The 22,461-nt window shown below is 33.6% G+C and overlaps 1 protein-coding gene and 2 long non-coding RNA genes across 8 annotated transcripts; 2 read left to right on the top strand and 1 right to left on the bottom strand.

Annotated features, from left to right (window-relative positions):
• Window positions 1-675: 675 nt before the first annotated feature.
• On the top strand, window positions 676-1,441 carry LOC113788031 (uncharacterized). Its single transcript, XR_003474496.2, has 3 exons — window positions 676-1,106; window positions 1,231-1,276; window positions 1,357-1,441. It is a non-coding gene; the product is annotated as an uncharacterized lncRNA (long non-coding RNA).
• A 12-nt stretch (window positions 1,442-1,453) lies between these two features.
• Window positions 1,454-4,223, top strand: LOC101490086 (uncharacterized). Of its 3 annotated transcripts, none has more exons than XR_003474491.2 (6): window positions 1,454-1,627; window positions 1,934-2,022; window positions 2,188-2,221; window positions 2,312-2,353; window positions 2,462-3,657; window positions 3,894-4,223. It is a non-coding gene; the product is annotated as an uncharacterized lncRNA (long non-coding RNA). The 3 variants fall into 3 exon arrangements; XR_003474490.2 differs by having other exon boundaries at window positions 3,761-4,223; XR_003474488.2 differs by having other exon boundaries at window positions 1,455-1,627; window positions 2,462-4,223.
• A 2,028-nt stretch (window positions 4,224-6,251) lies between these two features.
• Window positions 6,252-21,153, bottom strand: LOC101490835 (uncharacterized). Of its 4 annotated transcripts, none has more exons than XM_004485355.4 (16): window positions 20,898-21,152; window positions 20,682-20,821; window positions 20,545-20,602; window positions 20,093-20,308; window positions 18,099-18,371; window positions 17,865-17,999; window positions 17,635-17,760; window positions 14,736-14,780; window positions 14,477-14,587; window positions 13,624-13,766; window positions 13,399-13,522; window positions 11,013-11,087; window positions 9,476-9,832; window positions 9,296-9,388; window positions 8,545-8,701; window positions 6,252-6,706 (listed from the first exon to the last, which is right to left on the bottom strand). In XM_004485355.4, the coding sequence occupies exons 1-16, from the start codon at window positions 21,087-21,089 to the stop codon at window positions 6,486-6,488; spliced, it is 2,466 nt and encodes an 821-aa protein (XP_004485412.1). In that variant the 5' UTR covers window positions 21,090-21,152; the 3' UTR covers window positions 6,252-6,485. The 4 variants fall into 4 exon arrangements, with proteins under 4 accessions (XP_004485412.1, XP_004485413.1, XP_004485411.1 ...); XM_004485356.4 differs by having other exon boundaries at window positions 6,252-6,712; window positions 14,477-14,581; XM_004485354.4 differs by having other exon boundaries at window positions 6,252-6,712; window positions 20,898-21,151.
• Window positions 21,154-22,461: the final 1,308 nt, after the last annotated feature.

Here is a 22,461-nt window from a genome sequence, read left to right as displayed (position 1 = left end):
AAGAGTTTTTACTTGAGGAGATGAATCATTAACTCTTTTAGAATTTTCTTGAATTTCTTTCTTTTTCTCTCATAAGCCTTTTTTTTTTCTTTCTTTCTCATAAGATTGTACATGAGTATTATATTGAGAATATGAGGAATTTTTTTATCACTAGAATTAGGGAACATGTTTTTAACCTAAGTCATTAAGACCATAAATATTCACTCTTCAAATTAATATAATTTTGTTTTTAACGTCTTTTTTCTTTTCTATTATTATTGTTTATTATTATAAGCATTTATTTTTCAAATACTTAACAAAATATTCAATCAAATTAAATACATCATGTCATACACATATATGTTTTTCAAAAATAACTATTGAGTAAAAAATATAATAATAATAACAATCACTTTAGAAATTTAAAAAAAAAAGATAAAAAATAAAAAATATCTTTAACACATTACCGATAATAAAAAAAAAGGTTCTTACAAGAAACATCTCTCTTTTTTACGTCGGATGTTAGTATCATCCTGCAAAAACAAAATGTGTTTTGGATGTGGTTTATCTTCAATGACAAATGAACTTTTTGCTTTACTTCCAAGACACCCATATGATTTTCCTCTGAATGTCTTTAACCTTGTACTAATCCTAGCTTTTTTTTTTCGTTTATTTTCTTTTCCTACATTATTTGAAACCTCGTGTAGGCTAAAAGTGTTGGTTCATTTGTATGCCTATTTTCTAGCTTAGGTACTAAAAGTTTAGTTTTTCTTGTATTAAACATTGTTAATTTCTCTTTAGAGATATCATAACCAGCAAGCTTATCACGTGCCGCTAAGTCCCTTTCATCTTCACTGTCGTCAAATCTAATTTCATAAGTTTCATCCTCGTTACTATCATTGCCCTCATTACAATCACTTTTCTCATCATTATCAACTTCATCACATCCGGCATCTCTCCAATAACCTCAACATCTTGACAACCAACACAACTACACCCCCTAACTGAAACATCTCTCCCAAATCGCATGAACCCTAATCAGTTTCCATAGTTTCTCATTTCTTAATTTCTCTTTCAAATCGCAGGAATCCTAACCTATATATGGCGAATCGTAAGCGCAATTTCAGGTGATTTTTTAATTTTCTTATGAATTTCTACTTAAATTTTGTGTGTTTTGTTTTCTAAACATTTGCCTTGGTTTCAATGGATTGCTACTGAATGTATTTTGATTTTGGTTCGATCTGGTGTTAGTGTGACCTTGGAGCTCGAATGCTTCAATCTTTTTCAAAGCTTGAAGGTAATAAAACTACTAATTGAGCTATACTATTTCGCTCAAAAATGCTTTTTCACCTCTGATTACTCTTTGTAATTGTTTAGCACCTGTGACTTAGAGGTAAACATGAAGGGAGTTATGGAAGAAATAGTTGGAGCTTCCTCTCAATGTTCAATGGCCTGCTGTAATAAAACTACTAATTGAGCTATACTATTTCGCTCAAAAATGCTTTTTCACCTCTGATTACTCTTTGTAATTGTTTAGCACCTGTGACTTAGAGGTAAACATGAAGGGAGTTCTGGCAGAAATTGTTGGAGCTTCCTCTCAATGTTCAATGGCTTGCTGAACTTGTTCAACAAGCTTGTGAGCTATTGGGTTAATTTTCTTCTGATAATAGTCATTTTTTTAGGCTTTTGTTACATGTATATGAAGTATTATCAGGAGTCCATGTATATATGTGTTTCTCATTTTCTCCGTTCAAGTCTCTTTTGGTTTCTATGTGTGTCTTTGCAGTGTCATTCAGAATTCTTATTTTTTTATGTAGATTGAACCAAAGTTGTTAGGGTCGTGCGACACATCTTAATGTTTTTAATAGAAGTTGTATGTTGCTAATCTTAATGTTTCTAATCTGCAAGAGAAACATAGCTGGCATTACTAATAGAAGTTGTATTCCTACTGTAGCTCCTCACCGACTATGTCGTGTACAAGACTTAAATGCGAACCCTACACTCCCATTTGAAGATAATTCTTTTAACATCATCAATAATGTGGTAAAATGCCTCTTTGTATATTTAATTTTGGTGCTGGAAACTAGTGCCATTGGTGCATGCTATCGGTTGATACTTGTTAGGATTCAGTTATCAATATTGTGTCTAATTTCTTGCTTAGCATATAATTCAGCCATTCAAAGTGTGAAAATTGGATATGTCTTGCAGGTTAGTGTTGATTACCTAACAAAGCCTCTTGCAGGTTAGTTGTTTTTTTGGATATGAAATCGTCATGGAAGATATTGAAGTAATTGAATCTTTAACATTTCTTAATTTCTCTTTCAAATCGCAGGAACCCTAACCTACATCGGGAGAGTCATAAGCGCAATTTCAGGTAATTTCTTAAATTTCTTCTGAATTTCTACTTAAATTGTGTTTTGTTTTCTAAACATTTGCTTTGGTTTCAATGGATTGCTACTGACTGTACTTTGATTTTGGTTAGATTTGGTGTTATTGTGAATTGGAGCTCGAAGGCTTTACCATTTTGTTCAATCTGACATTGCCGCCATTGCTACTTGCATAGAGCTATTTTCAATTTAGCTTTATGTCTAATTTGTTTTGAATGATTGTATCGTAATCAGATATCTGATGGTAGGGGTGCTATGCAGGATATGTTTTAAAGGAAAAACTTGGTTGGTTGGTTTTGATATTTGAGATGATGATGTAAATGCAATTGATTGTATTTTTATTAATTAATTTAGCACTGATACTACATAGTTTTCTGGAACAACTCTGAGTAAAGCTGGAAAAAAAAAGTGATATTAAACCATAGAAAAAAAATATAGTGATATTAAAGGGATGTTTTTGCTACTCTGTTTCAACGTCTGAAAGTGCTTTTAGTACTGGTGGTAGAGTCTTAGATATATTTAGAACTTGTCTAAATCCTGATATGTCTGAGACATTAATTTGTACTCAAAATTGGTTGAGGTATTCTCTCTATGAATTTAAAGACTTCAATATCCTTGAGGACTTTGATACATCTGAAAACATTGTTACAGGTATTAAAATTATGTAGAATGTTATTATTTCTGTGTTGAATTCTATACAGTTGGAGGAGCTGGTCCATCTGCCACTGCATTAGCAGTTGGTCCATCTTCACAATCACAGCCTGCTGTTTGTATTTGAGAAGTTTATGTGTCTGTTCTTTTATCTAAATTTTGGTACTTTAAATTTAAATTTTTTTTTAAATTAGTCAGCTAATAGTATGGTATTTTCAATTGCAGGTTGAATAAGTTTTTTGAATTTTTTGGAGTCATTGCTAAGTCATGACTCAGGAACCTGCTTGTTTTTTTGGAAAAACTTGATTTTGGATCTTTGATTTTGCTTGTTTTTTGAATTTGGACTTGAAACTCTGAATAGAATAGAACCAACAATAAGATTAATATTATAAATCTGATTTATATTGTATTTAAATTAAGTTATTAAGGGATATAACAAATCTGACTTGTACCAACTGACTGCTTGTTTTGGTCAGTTGCTTGTTGCTGCTATCCATTGTTGTCTCAGTCAATATGATATGATGCTTCTTTTAACTCATCGTCCTTCACAGTTCCTTAGCATCGCATGCAGTTCTCGCTATCGTTCAAGCCCTCGGTTTGGATCACGCTCTCACGGTGTTCATTTTACAAAGAAATTGTTGTGAGTCTCCCTCAGCTCCATTTCTAGTCTCTATAATTCAATTAAGCTACTGTTATCGCAGCATCCATTTAATTTTAAAGCTAATCAATGATTTTTAATTCAGCCACCACTGTAGAGATTAAATCAACTTTGACGCCCTATCAAAACAAACACAATTTCTAACAAGAGCTAAAAGCAATAATCAAATATATAATGATTTTTAAGTTCATGCTTTGAATGAATCGTTGCATAAATAGGAACAAGAAAAGTTGTTGATGAAACAACAATTGAAATGACAAGAAAAAGAGATGGTCGAGGCCAACAAAAATTTAACCATTCTTAGGATTTGTTGGATCTTCTTTTTATCCAAGTTCATCACCACACCCAACAATGAAACTGATGAAGATAGTGGGAATGATGATATTGGTAGTGATCATATTGAGTAGTATTTTTTTATTTTTTATTTTGTTAATTTGGTTGTATCATGTACATGATTATATTTAGTTTTTTTTTTTTTGATCACGCTTTAATTAATACTTAGTTATGATTTACAAACATAATATAAATTTTGTTTAGAAGTATCGCAATAGTTGAATCATGCTTTAATTAATATAAATTTTGGAGTATTGCAATAGTATTTTAATTAAAGACTAATATTAAATATTTAAAAAATATATTTTATAATAATGTTTTCATATAATTTTAGTTGAAATTTTCATATATATATATATATATAAAAATCTGAAAAACTTGTTTATAGTGAAAAATTAAGCAAATATTATGTGGATTTTTTTTAAAACAATTTGATATACCTGCGGATTTTCATGCGAAACGTATTTTGGTTCAAAATTTCAGGTGGATTTTCATACGAATATATTTGTAGGAATAGTACTGCAGTTATTTCTGCATGAAAAGTCTTAAGAAAATGCCTTAGGTTTCCTTAATTTTTGCTGCGGAATTCATTTACTTTTCCTGCGGATTTATCCGCAGGTATTGTACTTGCGGTTTCAGAAATCCTCGAAAAACAGTTATCCACGAAGGTTTTACGTGGAGATATAGTGCTGAACATGATATTTCCATACTCGCATGGATGTCAGAGATATATATATATATATATATATATATATATATATATATATATATAGGTATTTACCTAATTATTTGGAGGAAAAAACAAATCCAAATATAGGTATTTTACTTATTATTTGTTTTATACTAAGTTAAGAGATCCTTTAAAGCGCTTGTTGAAAAAGCGCTGTAATAGGATTTTAAAAAATAAAATAAGGAGGTCTTTTACAACGCTCTTTCAAAGAACGATGTAATAGGCTTTATGTTCTCACTCACGTGTATGTGTGATAGATATATATATATATATATATATATATATATATATATATATATATATATATATATAAAAGGGCGAATCTTCTCGGAAGCGGATATGAGCTAATTTGGTCTCCCTCTCTTCACTTGGACTCTCCCTCTCTAACAATTTGGTCTTGATTATGTTTTCTAGATTTTTACTCTTTTTATTTTCTACTTAAATAATTCTTCTCTATAAATACAATAAAAAAACAAATTTCAACGATTCTTGTTAACAATAATGGTCTGATCTTTATCTCAATGAAAAGATATTATTCAATTGTTCTTAAATCACAATGCATAATATATGATAGTGTAATACTATTTGTTAATTGCGAATTGTTTTATTTAATTTATATATTTTTTTAGTAGTGACACGATATTTAAAAATAAGAAAATTGATACATTTTTTCAAGAAAAAAGTTTTCGACAAAGATGAAAATTGTAAAGTGTACATATTTTATTTGATCGAATTGTGTAATGTTCTAAATATTGTGTGACTAGTAAAAATTGTAAAATTTGTAATTAATGAAATTTTAACTTTTTCAACTTGTCAACTATATATGAATTGTGTAAAAGTCTAAAAAAAATTATATGATTTATATGAAATTCAGTTATAACATTTTAATTAATATTTGTGGTTCTGCATTTTTTTTCAAGGTCTGCCACTATATATATTCTAACATACATACTCTAGTCACAAATCCTATGTCTACAACTCCACACTCTTCTTTCTCTTGTAGATATCCTTAATCGGGTTTGAATCAAAATGTACTTTCTCTTGCTAATTCAGAAGTTGATGAGAAGTCATCTTGTCATAATCACTTTTTCATTTGCCGTGTCATCTAATTTTTTACAAAAAGTTGATGACAAGGACTTAGTCAATCATAATTATATTAGATTAGATCTTGTACAGCCTAAAACAATTTTTTTGGCATAAACCTAATCAAGTGATCTTTTATATATTTAAGTTTTTATTGTTGACAAAAAAGTCTACTAAATTATTTTATTCGCGGGAGCTCTTTGAAAATACTTTGTTCAAAGAAGACACTTCTTTTAAAGACAATTTTACTTGTGGCTGGCTTTGACCACAAGTTTGCATGGTCACAAAGATCTACACAAATAGTATACACAAATTCTAACATCATTTTTAAATTGTGCAGGCCGATCAACGGTCGGCGATGTTATAAGAGATGTGCAAATTTTGGTGTAAACAACGGCAGAATGTGCAAATTTTGGTGTAAATAACGGCGGAAAACTCAAAATCCCATTATAGGTAATTGTATTATGAAATTTTCAATCACAATTTCAACAAATCACTTGTAAGAACCAAGTGACAGGTGCCTAAAAATAAATGTAGGTAGACTAATTATATTAGTGTGCAACAAAACGAAGTAACATATTGTAAGACAGATAACTCCTATACGGTCCATAGTTGTCAAAAAGAGCTGCTACCTTCTGAGTTGCAAAATAATGTCGGGGAAGTCTTATTGAATGAATATCTTTCTGAATTCTTCATTAGATTTTGGCTTTTCATCACCGTCTTGCATTTTTGGTTTATTTGCACTATAACCAAGTGGTATGACATTTCTAGGCACCGCAAAAGTATTCTTCCCTTTAAACTGAATGCTCTCACTTCGTGGCTTTCTAGAAGAGAACTTCGCATCTTTTACATCTGTCTTGGAAGTATCATCAGTTCCTTTGGATACTGAACCTTTTTTTTATCAGAATGAGATGAAAAATCAAAGTTTAAATGCTACAAAACAATATTATGTAATTGACAAAAAAAAAGCTAACAGTTAATTCATAAATCAACCAGAAAAAGAGAGGTAGCTATAGCAAAAAAGTTGTCAATGGATGCCAGAAAAACAACACCATGCCTGTGACATACAAAAGGATCAAAGCTTTTTGTTGTTGTTAGTGTTTAATCTGGTTTGGAGGGAGATTGAGATGTTAGATTCTATGTTGTGAATAGCAGTGCTATAGTGAGCGGGAATGGCCCATGGTCCGATGACAAACACCGACTATTCATGTTTTGTAGTGGCGGCAACATAGACCTTTTGCAGCCACTAAATGGTCAGGGTTTGTGATGTCCTTTTCTACCCTCTAATAAATCCAATTTTAAATTTCTCAAGGAAAGTTTTGTCATTTCCCAATTTAAGTTTAAGTTACTCCGCCTCTCTTCCCACTCATATTTGTGAAGTGCGAAGACTAACCAGCACCGTACACAATAGCCGCTCTGTTCTGATAGTTGATTCTGTTTGCATTGCTTTTATTTTAAATGTTAGTGACAAAAATTATACAGGATAGGTATAAGAAGGTTGCTCATCGGCCCGTGTTTGCTCACTTGCCCCCAAACACACTACCGGAACCTTGGATCCGGTAGTAAATTTTACTCAATTTTACACTACCGGAAGTTAGGATCTGGTAAAAAGTCAAAAAAATAAGCAAACACGGATGATTGGATGAGCAATCACCTAGGTATAATTGTGTATTGTTCTACTTTTGAGTATTTACATATACTGTTGGAATTTATGTTTACTTTGTATATTGTTTTTTAGTCTTTGCTATGGCAATCATTCTACTATCTGCTATGCCACTTAGCAGTTTTGGGGTCGAGCACTCCGCACCGCTATTTGAGAGTAACAACATAGGTTAGATCGCAAGTCTATTGACACACCTATAGATCTAAATGCCAAATTAATGGCAAATCAAAGGTCTTCTTCAGACCTTGGTAGATATCAAATATTGGTTGGAAAGTTGAACTACCTTAACATGATTTGGCCAAATATATCCTTTATTGTTGGTGCAAAATAGTGGCAAATCGAAGGTCTTCTTCAGACCTAGGTAGATATCAAATATTGGTTGGAAAGTTGAACTACATTTACATGATTTGGCAAAAAATATCCTTTGTTGTCAGTGTAATAAGTCAGTCCTTAATTCTCCTTGTGATAGTCATTGGGATATAACAATTCGAATCTTGAGGTCTATGAACCGATCTCCAAGAAAAGGACTAGTTTATAAAAAGAGGTCACACTAATGTTATTGCACACAGGTGCAAAATGGGTTGGATGTTCACATAATTGGGTTACAAAAATCTTATTGAGAAACAATGTTTCGCTGGGTCCAACACCATGGCTGATATTGAGATATGGTTCTTACTACATGCGAGCTTATTTGAAAATGTTATGTTGAAAATTTTGAGATATTTTGATGTAAATATTTTGTCATAAATAATAATAGGATAAAGATAAGGCTAATTTGAATTTTATTTTAGGTTACGATTTGGTTGTACATATTTTTATTATGAATTAACACACCGAGAGCTCAATCTCTCAAGTAATTCAGAACCAATCTCATATCTTTCTCCCTAAATTCAAGGGATCACAAGTTACCTGACATTTGGAACTGTGTAACGGCAGCTTTCAACATATGAGATTGGAAAGTGTATTATATGCATGGATGAAGATCACTAACAGGAAGTATCAAGGGTATATTCATGTAGGTACTTTTCTAAAGTATAAAAAAACATTCAGGTTTACTTACCATCTTCTTTTGCATTTTTTGGATCAAAAGTTTCCTTTCCCCCTCGCTTTGGGTCAGATCGAGCAATACTTAGCTTCTTCCCAAGTAACCAGTTCTTGTTTTTAGCTACCGCGGCAACAAGGTGCTCATCGTCCAAAAAGTCCACATAAGCTAGCCCCTTCATTGATATCAAGATAACAATTATAAACCATTCACTTGTTGTAATGTAAGGCGACGGGCGACTCCCATTCACACGATTTACATGTATTTTTTGTGTTTCGATTAAAAAAATAAAAGGAGTGCATACATGTTAGTTCTTTCATTCTATATAAATATACTCCGAGTCAGCTAAGTCAGTAATTAATGTTTAATATATATTGGCCAGGAACTCAGATGTCGATAAAAGAAAGCCGGCATGAGAATAAACGGACTGTGAGAACAAGATCCACAAATGTGGAAAATCTCGTGAACCCATTGCATTAAGGTTTTCAATTACGGTGTGTGACACAAGGTTCCTCGCCTAGCCCATAGAGGAAGGCCTCCTTCTAAGGTTGCGTTCCCTGACCTAATAAAATTTATATTTCCAACTGCAAGAATGTAAAAAGGTAAGGAAAAATCCCTGAAATAGCATGGTTGTGAAACTGAAGGCACCAAACCTTCACGAACCCCACTTTAAGTTTTTAGTCAACAAGCCAGTTAACTTTCAAAACCAATTAAGGAACAAAAAAGAGGTAAAATAAATAAGAAAGATAAAGAACTACTAATTTGGTACCCTGGACTTTCCAGTGAACTTGTCATGTAGGATGCGGATGGCTACAATTCCACCGATATCACTGAAGAAATCACGAATATGCTCATCATTTGCCTGCAATAACATAACTCATTAGTTTACCTCTCACAAACCCACACACACACACACACAAAGAAGAAAGATAATAAGAGCTCTATTTACCGTAGGGTTGAGATTTGATATAAAAGCAGTACACTGGTCAGAGTATGCCCGGTGTTTTCCATGGGTAAGCTGTTGCTCACTTAGGTTGCCATCAGATTTTTTATTTTTCTGATCGGTCCCTTCCACTTTTCTCACCCGAGAAGAGTTCTGTACTTGGTATATATTTTCCTCGGATGCTTTTTTTAATTTTCTACTAGCATCTTTCTGTCGCTTTGCTGGAGACTGTTCATCGGCTATATCTGACCCTAACTTTCTTTTGTCACGTACATTTCTCTTTAGATTATTTTCACTATCATCAACTGACTTGGACTCCTGCTGCAACCTATACAAATTTAACTCTTCCAGACGTGGGGTAACCTGAGGAAATACAGTCCTCATTAACAAATCAGCAGACCAAACTTATTATAAGTTGCTCTTCTTCCCATCAAGTTGACATACAAGTTCATGGAGTAGGGTTAACCAACTCATTGACTGCCTTACTAAATGACAGGATAGTGCCAGAGTAACCACTATTGTGAATACTTCATTTTTATTTTTAATAAGCTAAGGTACCCAAGAAAGCAACCTTACAACAACAACATCAAGCCTTATTTCACTAGGTTGAGTCAGATATATGGATTAAACAGATTAAACATCAATATAATCTTCTACCATTTATCATATCACTAGCCAAACCAAGAAAGCAACCTTAATGAAAGGAATTACAAAACATTGGGCATCTACCCCCAAAAAATAGCCATTGTTGAGGTTGGAGAACCCAAAACCATATGAACCTCACAACAGAATCACATACTTCTAAAGCAGCACTCAGGTCCCAAAACATGAGATAATACTTAGAATTTAGAAGATTTAGTATTCAGCAATATATTTGCTTTAGGTTGAATTATATAAATCTTCAACAAGGAAATCTTTAGAAAAAATTTCTTTTTGTCAAGACATATTTAGTGCAATACAGCTAATCATCTAGACAACTAAGGAGGAAAACTTCAGAACATCATGAGTAAAATGTAATTTTGAAATAATTTTTACTTCCCCAATCCTGCAAAAAAAATTGCCGAGTACAATCTCTCAAAAAAGCTCAAGTTGTTAGGCAGAGACTGGTATTCTATCTATAACAATTATCTTTCTTAAGAAGTAAGAACACAGATAAAGCAGAGTTATTTGATGTTAACAGTGTACATTCTGATGTGCGTGTGTTTTGAATTTGCATGATTTACCATGTAGCTTCTGTATTGTGCACAGGTCATAATGGGCAGCCTGTAGCACAGAATACTTTATCCAAGTCTTTCTGTAACAGTTGGTTGTTAGTTAACTTTCTGTCGTAGTTATAAAAACCTTCATATCTGGACCTTTATATATATAACGTACAACTTCAATGTCAGAGAAGTCAGGAAAAGATAAAATGGGATACACTTAAGTTTCTCTCTCAATTTTCTCTCTGCTTATTTTCTATCGTTTTCTCATACTTTCCAGCTGACTAAACATTCTAATATTTAAAAAATAAAAAAAAACTTAAATTGAAGAGAAATGAATGTACCTTCAGTGAAGCATGATCAAAATCTTCCAACTTGCCAAACTCCCTCTCAAAGCGTAACCATGAGTTGCAAATGTCCTGAATGATTCTGTGTTTTAGGAAGGGAAGGTATCATCTAATCCAAACAGTATTGAAAAGCAAGTAAAATGCAACCGTAAATATGGTATACATACAATAAACCGCGATCTTTTTATCATTTTCTCAAGGAAAAAATAAAAAATACTATGACTGATTTCACAGTTTCCCATTTTTGGAAATAAGCAAAACAAATCAATGATTTCGTTTTGACACATCTGTTTCAATCTTTACTGTGATGTCCCTCAAGCATTGCTGCTAGTGAAAATACCATGGGCGTAAGTAAAAAAATAAGCCTCTTTTTCATGGAGAAACACAACACCGGCAAAACCCCATAAACCTAGCGTGAATAACTTCTTTTTTAGTAGTAGTAGGCAAGGTTGTCAAACACGAGATTTTAAGGAGTTGTACAACTCGTCAAAAGCTTCCATTCTCGCTTCACCCACCGCCTTCTTGGTCTCTTTCTTATCTTCCTTACCTTTTCCACACTTTTACACAAAAAAGCATGTTTCAAAACATTCCCTTTTAACCTTAACTTTATCTTGAACACGTTCAACCCACCACAAAGATTCTTTATCACTAGGAATAACCACTTGATTCACCAAACGTCGCCTTTGCTACGTTCCTAATCCACTTGGCCAACTTATCCCACATAATATTTTCACCATTTGCCGGAAAGATCGTTTGCTTTTGCCCTTCAATTGCCAGCACTTAATCCTTGAAACTCTATCGCGGTCTCTTCTCTTCATTCTCCTCTTAACTCTTACATTACAACCAAGACTCTATGTTGGGTAGTCAAGCTCTCTCCCCAAGAGTAATTTTAATGTCCAAGCAAATCTTTCTATCTGATTTACTAATAAGAAAAAAATCTATTTGTCAGCATGGAACTCAACTTTTGTGTGAGATAAGATGATCCTCTTGTTTCGTAAAGCACGTATTGGCTATAGGAAAATAAAAGCAAACGAAAATTATAGGATAGATTGACCCTCTACATTTACCTTCCCTAAGCCACAACCCCCATACAAACCCTTGTATCCCCTAGATGCACTCCTTACAAGACCAATAAGATCTCCCATAGAGAATTCTTTTCCCCTGGTGGTATTTCTTGAATTAAGCCAGCTAAATTCTACCAAAAAATTTACCTCAAAGTGTTCTTTCTAGCCTACGGTGCATAACCACTAATCACATTAAAGGTGTCTTAATCTACTACAAACTTAGGGCTATGATCCTATCTCCTATTCTATTTACATCCACAATACCGTTCTTCCAAAATTAACGATAGATATGTCCACCCTATTTCTCGATTTTAATCTACACGTGTACCAAATCTTAAAAACCTGAAGTGTCTAAATCTGACACCCTTTCACCTACCCACTTTGTTTCTTACATGCACATGAAATCGCTCATGGAAAATGACTTAGCATTAACACTACTTTATTGTTGAACCATGCTATTAAAGATTCAACTAAGTTTCACGTTGGCTAAGGACTACCTAACACAACCCTCTCCTTTTATATAGGCTTGAGACCAACTATGTATCTAATAAATAAGTTATATTGTTTACTTTAAGTAATTTATATAATACATACATATAAACAATTTCCTTTGTTACATTTTTCATTTTTTAGACTTATTTGAAGATTTTTTATGATTTTTTTCTTTTCTTTTAAGTATTTTTGCATACTTTTTAGACTTTAGGGAATGAACGTATTCAGAAGAATGCATTTCATGTAGATGAAGTGAACTGGGCTAACAGTGTGGTCCAAAGTGATTTGGACTACATTTAGAATAATTGTCTAGAAACAATTTTTCATTCACTAGTCATTGATTTGGCCCATTGACGAGATTAACTAAAGCCCATTATGCTAAACTCTAAAACTAAAATGTCCCTTCTCATTAAAATGAACTATATTACGTGTGCCAACCAACTGTAGCAACCTACACTTACTGTCCAAAGTTGTCACCTTTATTCTCCTCCAACGATTTAAATAGCAGTTAGAGTAACGGTCGCGCTGCAATCCCATAAATATTGCAGTCATCTGCGGCCCCAATTGTGGCCGTGTGACATCTAAAACCAATTCATCATGTTGAAGCCCAGATTGTGGTCGCAGACTTTTATTTAAAACCTGTCCTCTTACTGAGGCATGAAATTCACCAAAGAGCTTTGAGAAAAATAGTGCATCAAAGCCCCTGTGGCAGCAGCAACAGGTCGCAATGGCACCACGAATCTATGATCAAACGCAATAGCACCACGTTTTGCAGTATAGAATAATAAAGTGGCAATGTTTATAGAACTAAGACAAGCTCAGTATACCTCTGAACCGGTCCCTGAAAACTTTTTACTGTAGCATCTCTTGTATATGGACCTTGCTTCATTTATGTGACCGGATTCAACTTCCATTGCTATATAGCCAGTCCATGCCTCCAACATTGAACCGCTGCATACAATAAGTTGAATAATATTGTATAATTGGATAGGATAAATAAGACGTTAGAAAAGCATTTAATTGTGAAAGGATGTAAATGAACATTATTAAACCAGGTCTTAAGAAAATTCTCCCAAACTCCACGAGCTGCAGTTATATCTTTTTCAAGTTTTGCTTCTAAATGGGCCCAATAAGCATGTAAATGTAACAAGCCATCGGTATTCTTCATGGATGGTGACAGGTAATCTGATGCACGCTGGAAAAGGCAAATGGTCATTATATAGTTTTATTGACAAATAATGCACAAAGTTCAAAAGAAAACATTTTGTAACAGCATACGAGTTGATTAGTCGGTGTGAACCCTCTTTCTTGCAACAAATTCAATTTTAGGATGTGGAACGTATTCAAGTATCTTATATGAGAAAATCAACTACCGCAATAGGAACTTTGAGTTTCAAAACAAGACATAATTATTAAAATTTCCACTGAAGGAATAATTGGTATAGATGATTAATGACCCAAATGTCATCAAGCCCATATGTGAAGAACTCCCTAGCTAAATTTTAGTTAATAGCTGGTCCCTAGACTAGTTTGGTGCATATAAAAGATGTCCTTGGACCTCTGAGAGACTTGGTGAAAATATTAGCTAGTTAATGATTTTGTAACAGGCTAGTTCCTCCACTTGATTCAAACTTGACCACGGGGCAGAGCTGACCAGAACTCATGACCCTCTTCCCTTATTGATATTATCTCCAAAATACCCCCTTATTCAATTTAACATTTGTTTCCAACAAGGAATCAATTTATTACTACCTTGAAGGATAATTTATGTAATATGAATAATATTTTAAATGATATTAGTTGATTAACTATTATTCTTAATATGTGTGATTTAGTCTATTTTTGCTTATAAATCATTCCAGAGGGAGTGCATAATTTACAGGTCTCAAAATAAATATAACCAACCTGGAAGGTCTCTCTTATTATTCTATATTCCAATGGATCCTCTCCCGTGGTGGATGTCATTCTTCGCCTTAATCCATCAACCCGGGTGAGAAACAAATCAAGATACTGAAACTAAAGATTATATTAAACAGTTTAGAAATGCAATATATTTAGACATTTATGGAAGTTAAGGGAAACAAGGAAATGGATTTACAAAAAGGCAACATTGCAAGCCCTACAGAGAATGAGGCAAACAAACTAAATTAAATATCGATCATACCTCATCTGAAGTTGAAAAGGTGCGTTGCAGGGACTTCTCAAATATCTGAAATAAGTAGAAAAATTGCATAAATAATACATGAAAATATTTATAAAAAAAAAAAAAAAAAACTCTCTTCACAAACAGGTCTAGTAAGTTTGATAATTTATACTAAATCTATGCCAAAATAATTTCCTCATTCAATTCATTAAAAGAGTCAACTAATATCATTGAGCTTATGACAGAAACTAGAGAGGTAATATACATAATGCAAATTACATGCGTGTTGACATTGAAAGGAGGCAACTTTTCCAATCCTTGAGGAACAAAGAAGAGAGAACTTAAATAATTATACTCAAGCACTGATATAATCTTCGTAGAAGGCATAACTACATATGATAGGAGGATGTGATTATTGCAGGCATATTATCGCATCATATGCACAGAGCATACTTAAGAGGAAAGCACAAGGCATTACTACATATAAGCAATGTTGTCAATAGCGGCCTCCATGACAGGATAGCATGCATCTTCAACTTGTCAGTGCTATGACATAAATCATGTGATAGATAGCAGCTTTATGACAACCATAAAGGATGGCATGCACATTCAACAAGTCATTGCTATGACACCAATCATGTGCATGGATAACAGCTTTATGACAACCATCCATAGCATCTGCCATAGAGATGAGATGGCTGCTATATAGGTATTTCTCTCATTACTACCATCGATTCCCGACGTTGAGCAACTGGGATTCTTGGTTTTGGACATAAATGTGTCCTTAGTACACTGTTTCAAAATACAGAAGCTAATTAAAAGAAAAAACACTACTGAACAATCACTCACTCCTAACGCCTGACACAATGCATAACACGGGCAGTAAACATTAACAATGTGGAGCCTCTGCCTCCGTAGAATCTACATGCAGACCTAAGTCCTCAATCTGAAAAGTTCCATTCATCTTCTTCCTCTAGTCATTGTTCTTTTTCATCATTTCTTGACAGTCAACAGAACCCTTTTCTTCTTTCTCTTTAATTTAATTTGTATTTATAGATGTTTTGTTTGTTCCACTTTGCATTCTGAAAGAACTGGACTAGAACGATAACAAATGAAGCTTACTAAACAAACTGCTTATCAGTATCAGTGTGAAATAAAACCAGAGGCCCAGAATGATGAAATAGGAACTTTGTCCCTCTTAGAACTTTCTTCTGAACAAGGGTATCAAACCCTTTTAATTGAACAAAGAACGACCAAATGCGGATGCAAAACACCGTCAGCGTGGACATAGCTCATACTTCCATGGTAAATGCTAACGCACCATCAAAGTTTTAGGAGACACAATTCTTACCACATGCTACTTAATAAACCACATGCCTTTTTTTTAACAAACAGATTCCTTACTATTTGTTGTTTCCTAACGATCCCATGAATGTTATTCCTACATAGACCTTTGGCTCTACTTGTTTGGTGCATGATTTCTCCCCAGGTTGTGACAACTGTTTGTTTGCTCAAGATAGTAAGTGTGTTTTCCTTGGAATTCTTAATTTCCTTTAGGTTTAGTGTATTGGAGTTATTATCCTCTTAAACATGATTTCTACATGTTTTCATGTCACATTCTTGAATGGGAGCCTAACTCCCAGGTTCTGCCAATTCCACACATAGAGTCACGTGTTTTTATTCCTACTACTCACAATCAATTATCAATGAGATGCTTGCTTTGGAGTCAAATCACTCATGGACTGTTGTTCCACCACCACGTGGAAAGTCTACAGTTGGTAGCCTATGTACATTACAGTTAAGTGATGAACAGGTGGACAGATTAAAATCCCACCCAATTGTAAATAGTTATACTCAATCTATAATTCGGTATAAAGTGATACCTTATATCTGGTTGCTAAAGAGCCTATGTTTGTCCAGTCTCATCTAAGGCTGCCATGAAAAATGACCTCTTAATCAATTGGATATTAAAATTGTCTTTATTTGGTAAGGTTTATTGCTCAGGTAGATTTAGATCGAGTTGCAAGATACAAAAGCCTTTCTATGATCTAAAACAATCACTCCATGCTTGGATTACAAAAAATGATAACACCATTCTACAATTGGCATGATCCATTGTGAAGCATATCTTTCAATATTCTGTAAATGCTCACTAAAGCAAAAACGTTTATTTGGTAGTATATATTGTTTTTTTTTTAACGGTGGTAGTATATATTGTTATTACAAGTGATGATCAAGAAGGCATCAAGAACTTGAAATGTCATCTGTTCTAACACTTCTATATTAAAGACTTAATTCAATTGATACATTTCCTTGTGATTCAAGTGGCTCAATCACAATCTGGTATTGTATTTTCTCAGAGGAAATATGCATTATATGTTAGGAAATTAGGAAGAGATGGGAATGCTACATTTTAAACCAATTGATATTCCTATGGATCTCAATGTGAGGCTTCAACCTAAACTGTTGAAGCCTTATTTAAACCCGAGAAGATACCATAGATTAGTGGGGAAGTTAAACTATCTCATCTTGCCAGACCAATATTCCTTTTGCTGTTAGTGTGGGAATCAATTTATCGACTCACTTTTTAATTGTCATTGTTGTTCAGACTTCAGATCTTAAAGCATATCAAGGATCACATGAAAAGAGCAAGGTTATACAAAAAAAATCACCTTAAAATTATTGGAATTTCATATGCAGATTGGGCTAGTGGTAGAAGGTTCACTTAGGGTTATCGTATTTTATTGGAGTTTAAACAACTTAATTATGCTTAAAGAACTGAGGTTTTATATGATAGGTCCTAACATATGGTGGTGTGAGTTCGTGATATTTTCTTATCAATAAACCATTCAACGTAAGAATTATTTGCATAAAGAAAAAAATAATAATCTATAAATGAGAGTTGTATCCAAAATCATACTTCAGCCAAGTCTTTCTCAGAAGCATGACCACGCTCCATGGAAAGCATATACCGAACCCAAAGTTCTCCAACCCAAGGGCAGTTCTTAGTGGCCCTAGAATATACATTGCTGACAATTTTACCAACCTGAAAAAGAAGAAATGGGGGGAATAAATCCAGATTATAACTTAAACTTAGAAAATAGATGTCGTGAAGTGAGAACAATGATAGCAAAAGAGGGGAATCAAAACCTTCAAAGTTTTGTCCAAATAGCGAGTATAATCAAGCCAGAGATCGGGTGATATAGGAAAGTCAGTAATAGCTCGCTCATATAGAACTTGAATTCTAGCTGGTGTTCCAAAAGACTGCTCAAATTTCAAATAGTTCTGCAATACGATTCTCTCAATTAAAGTGACCAATAAATAAACAAAATTTGTGAACTCTATCTCTTACAAATAAAGTCATATTTAGACTTAGAGACATACCATGTACTGTTGTAATCTTTCCGAATCAGAAATATTTTGGATAGAAATCTGTTCTTCAAAACAAACGCGAGCATTATACATCTCCAATGCCTTCTGGTATGCTGACGCAACGTGAGGATAACTATCAATCAGGCAAACGGATACATTGTGAAGATTTCCCTGTTCCACCTCCCAAGTCTTATAAGACATAAGTGTTGAATTCATGTCAACGTGGGGGACAGACAACTGGCGATGGAATAAACTTCGAATGCGTTGAACTTGCTTTTCTTTTGCCTGCAACACAAGAACAGAACTTACTTCTTGAACTGGAACAATCTATAATGCTGCAAAATGCTTCAACATTTAGCATGTAACCAAAAGGTTGTTTCCAAACCAAGGTTTTTTGGGCTGCTGGGTTTTCTTTGTTCTTAATCTATTTTGAACAAACCAAAACTAAACAATGTTCGCAATTGAATTTTTAAGTTTAGCTTGGGCCACATTTGTGCATTCAAGGCACTAATCAACATTAAATAAAGCTCTCAATTGAATATTTACATTTGTCTTGGACTACATTTGTGCATTCGAGGCACTATTTCTGCAATAAAAAATTTTAGAGCAGCAACAATCTTGCTCTGTCCTCAATTATATCTGACAAGTAATACCATTAGTTTATAACTAGGTAGTCAATCCCAGATAGCGGCGTGTCGCGGCCAACCCCGGAAACCGGGATAGCGGGATAGCGGGTTGCGGGATACCGGGATTTTTTGAACAAATTATATGAATAATACTATATAAACATGCATAATAAAACAATATTCAAACTCATAAACATTCATAAATAGTAACAAAAAAATAAACATTCATAAATTAAAAAATAAAACAGAAAGAAAAAATAAAAACAAAAAAGTAACAAAAAAATAAATTAAATAAAAGAAATAGAAAGAATTAACTAAGTAACAAAAGATAAAAAAATTAAATTAAAATAAAAACAGAAAGAGAAAGAGAAAGAAGTAAAAAGAAAAGAAAATTAAATTAAAAAAAAGGAGTAAAACCAGGATGGGAACATAGGAAGTAAAAACAGAACAGAGAAAGAAATAAAAGAAAGAGAACCCATGACGAAGAGGAACGACGCAGAGGAACGAACGAGTGAGGAAGACGAACAGGCGAAGAGGAACGAACGAGGAAGGATGAACGCAAAGGAGACAAAACGGACGACGAAACGGCAGTGAGGAAGGACGAACGCAGAGGAGACAAAACGGACGACGAAACGGCAGTGAGAAGACGAAACGGCTGAGGAAGGAGACTAACTCTAAAATTTGAAGGACAATACCAAAATTACCCTTAAAACATTTTAAAAATTTAAGGGCAAAATTGGTTTTTCAAGGAAAAAAAAAGAATTTAAAAAAATTTCTGTTTTCTAGGGTTTGAGAACCCACGACCCGGAACGCGACCCGGCCCAGATCGCGCGCGATCTCTTCTTTCCCCGCGACGCACTGCGCCGCCGCGGCCATGTCCTTCACCGCGCCGCTCCGGCGCGATCCCACCGCGAACCGGCGCTATTGACTACCTAGGTTTATAATTGATTAAAAATTCTTCATCTATGTATCTAAAACATCTGCCTAAACCTATGTTGTTAGTCTCGGGCACAGAGTGCCGCATCCTAAAAATGGGATAAAAAATATTAATGGCATAGATCCAATGTTATCCAATTATGTTGTGCCACATCACTACCACATTATTAGTGAGCATGCAACATCATAAAAAATGGAGGGGGACCAACAAATTCCCACAAACCTTTCTACCATGTGCATAAATTCAACTTTACTACAAGAAAAGAAGCAACGAGAATAGAACTTGATCATTGAAGCACATACAATGTCATGAACCAACTATTGCAAAAGCTTAAGTTATTAGGTGAAGACACGCAAATGGATGGTTTTCTATTGTATTTCTAACAAACACTGTCAAGATAAATCTATGCCTATGGTAAAGAAAGTAAAGACCAAAATTCTAACCTGTGCATCAGTTTCATCAAAGGTTAGAAGTATATCCTGCTCATATTGCTTGTATGCTTCCCATATCTTACTGCCTTGGGTAACATGCAAACCAGCAGCAGTAAGGGCCCTCTCAAACAGATCCCTTGCCTTGGAAATACCAGTAGGTGAAGATTGGTGTACCATTGGATCAAACTCTTGGACAAAATTAAGGTAGTCACACCAAAGAGAGGCAGACTGAAATGGAGGATAATACAAAGTTGCGTAAAACTCTTGAGGAACAATTTGATGATAAATGTGGAGAAACAAAAATTCATGGTTCTCCTACCATAAGTAAACTCTTAAGTATCATCGTAAAAGAGCTATAGTGACTTTCTTCTTATAAATGAAAAGTGAGAAACAAAGTGCATACATCGCAGACATTATTAATTAATTATATAAAGCAGGCACAATGTTAAGATATAATAACCAACCAGATAATCAAACACCCCACGCTCATAAAGCTCAAGAACTCTAGAGAAAGCCTCCGGTCTGCACAATAAAAGCAAAGAGTTGACAAGATATGTATGAAGTCAAGAAATCAGGATATTACGAAAAGAGAAAGACAGACCGAGAACCAGTGTTGAGAGAAAGCTCGTCTTTGATCCACTGTTGCCACATGGCAGGGGTCAGTGGAAAGATTTCACTCATAGCTTCTCTTGCTTTTGTCAGTCTATCAACATCACCAGTCTTTCTTAGAAGCTTTATATACTGGGAAAAAAGAAGTGTAAAATTAATGATGTGGTAGTAGAGTAAATTTTGGGGAGCAAAACAGACAAGAGATTACTTGCAAATGAGCATAGTAGTTGGAAGGATTAGCGGCAAGGTCGGTCTGGAGGGATTCGAGTTGGATGTTCTGCTGAGCTTCGTCCTCCGAATCAGAATCGGAATCGATGGAATCAGACATGGCTTCGTCTTTCTCTTGCTCTTGCTCTCGCTCTGCTCCTGATACTAGGGTTAGTGTCTGCTCCTCCTCCATCGCTTCGACAGAACCCTAACAAAAATTGATACTGGCAAAAAAATAGCACACGGGCAATTATCAAATTATCCCTGAAAATACTGGCGTGTAATTCTTTTTTTTTTTTTTTTTTATAAACACAGTTTAATATTTTTGTCTATATCAACCTTTCTTAAGTTTTGCTTGTGTGGCAATTTTGTTTATAAGGATAGTTTAATAAGTTTGTCAGTAACAACTTTTGTTAAGTTATATATATATATATATATATATATATATATATATATATATATATTAAAAAAATTTATAACTAAAAAACAAAAATCTAATCTAATATCTAACTTAAAAACTATTTTCTTAAACGGCCAATGTTACTAATAAAAGGCATGACTCCAGGACCACTCTTTAATGGCGATGCCTTATTTTTTAATTCTCTAAATAATCTTTTTTTTTTTTCAACAAAACTTATTATAAAACAATACTTTTAATTTTAAACTAATAAAAACAATCATTATTAAAAAATTAAATAATTAGATCAGATTAAATAAAAATTTTTAAAATAATAGACATGACATATATAACTTAAAGTAAATTAGCAAATGTAACGATGAGTAAATAATTGAATTTTTATTTTTATTATTTAACATAGTATGTTATTTATATGAAATACATGATATTTAAAAATTCATGTAAACTTTGTTGTATCAACTGGCAAAATATATTTCATTTCGGTACTATTCACAAAATACTACATAAAAATAATATTCCCATTACAAAAAAAATTACAATACACATAAAAACGGTCATCTTTTATCTTTAAATTTGCATGTTAGTCTTCATTAATATTTCATGAATCATTTGAATTCTTTTGAATTGGCATGATAGTTAATAAATAATTTGTATGATATTTAATAACAAATTTAAAATGTAAAATGTATAATAGATTAGTAAAATTAAAATATAAGCCAACAACTATTTACGAGATATCGTAAGACAAAGCTCGTCTTTGATCCACCTTGCCAGTGGCAGGGGTCAGTGAAAGATTTCACTCATAGCTTCCCTTGCTTCTGTCGGTCAGATTTCACTCATAGCTTCCCTTGCTTTTGTCGGTCTATCGACATCACCAGTCTTTCTTAAAAACTTTATATACGGGAAAAAAGCAAATAACAAGTGCAAGATAAATGGTGTGGTACTAGAGTAAATTTCGGGGAGCAATTGAGAGAAGAGATTACTTGTTATTATAAAATAACAATTACATATTGAAATAAATTTAACAATAATTCATGTGAACATATGTTCCAAGATAATTGATGTAACATTTTGAATTGACGTCTAATTCACTGACTATTGTAATAGATTCAATATAAAACGGTGTTCCAATGTTTCATATATTAGA

Source organism: Cicer arietinum, chromosome 1 (assembly GCF_000331145.2).
Source record: "Cicer arietinum cultivar CDC Frontier isolate Library 1 chromosome 1, Cicar.CDCFrontier_v2.0, whole genome shotgun sequence".
In the NCBI taxonomy this organism is placed as follows: domain Eukaryota; kingdom Viridiplantae; phylum Streptophyta; class Magnoliopsida; order Fabales; family Fabaceae; genus Cicer; species Cicer arietinum.
The sequence above is the reverse complement of the archived record's forward strand: the minus strand, read 5'-3'. Positions and strand labels throughout refer to the sequence as shown.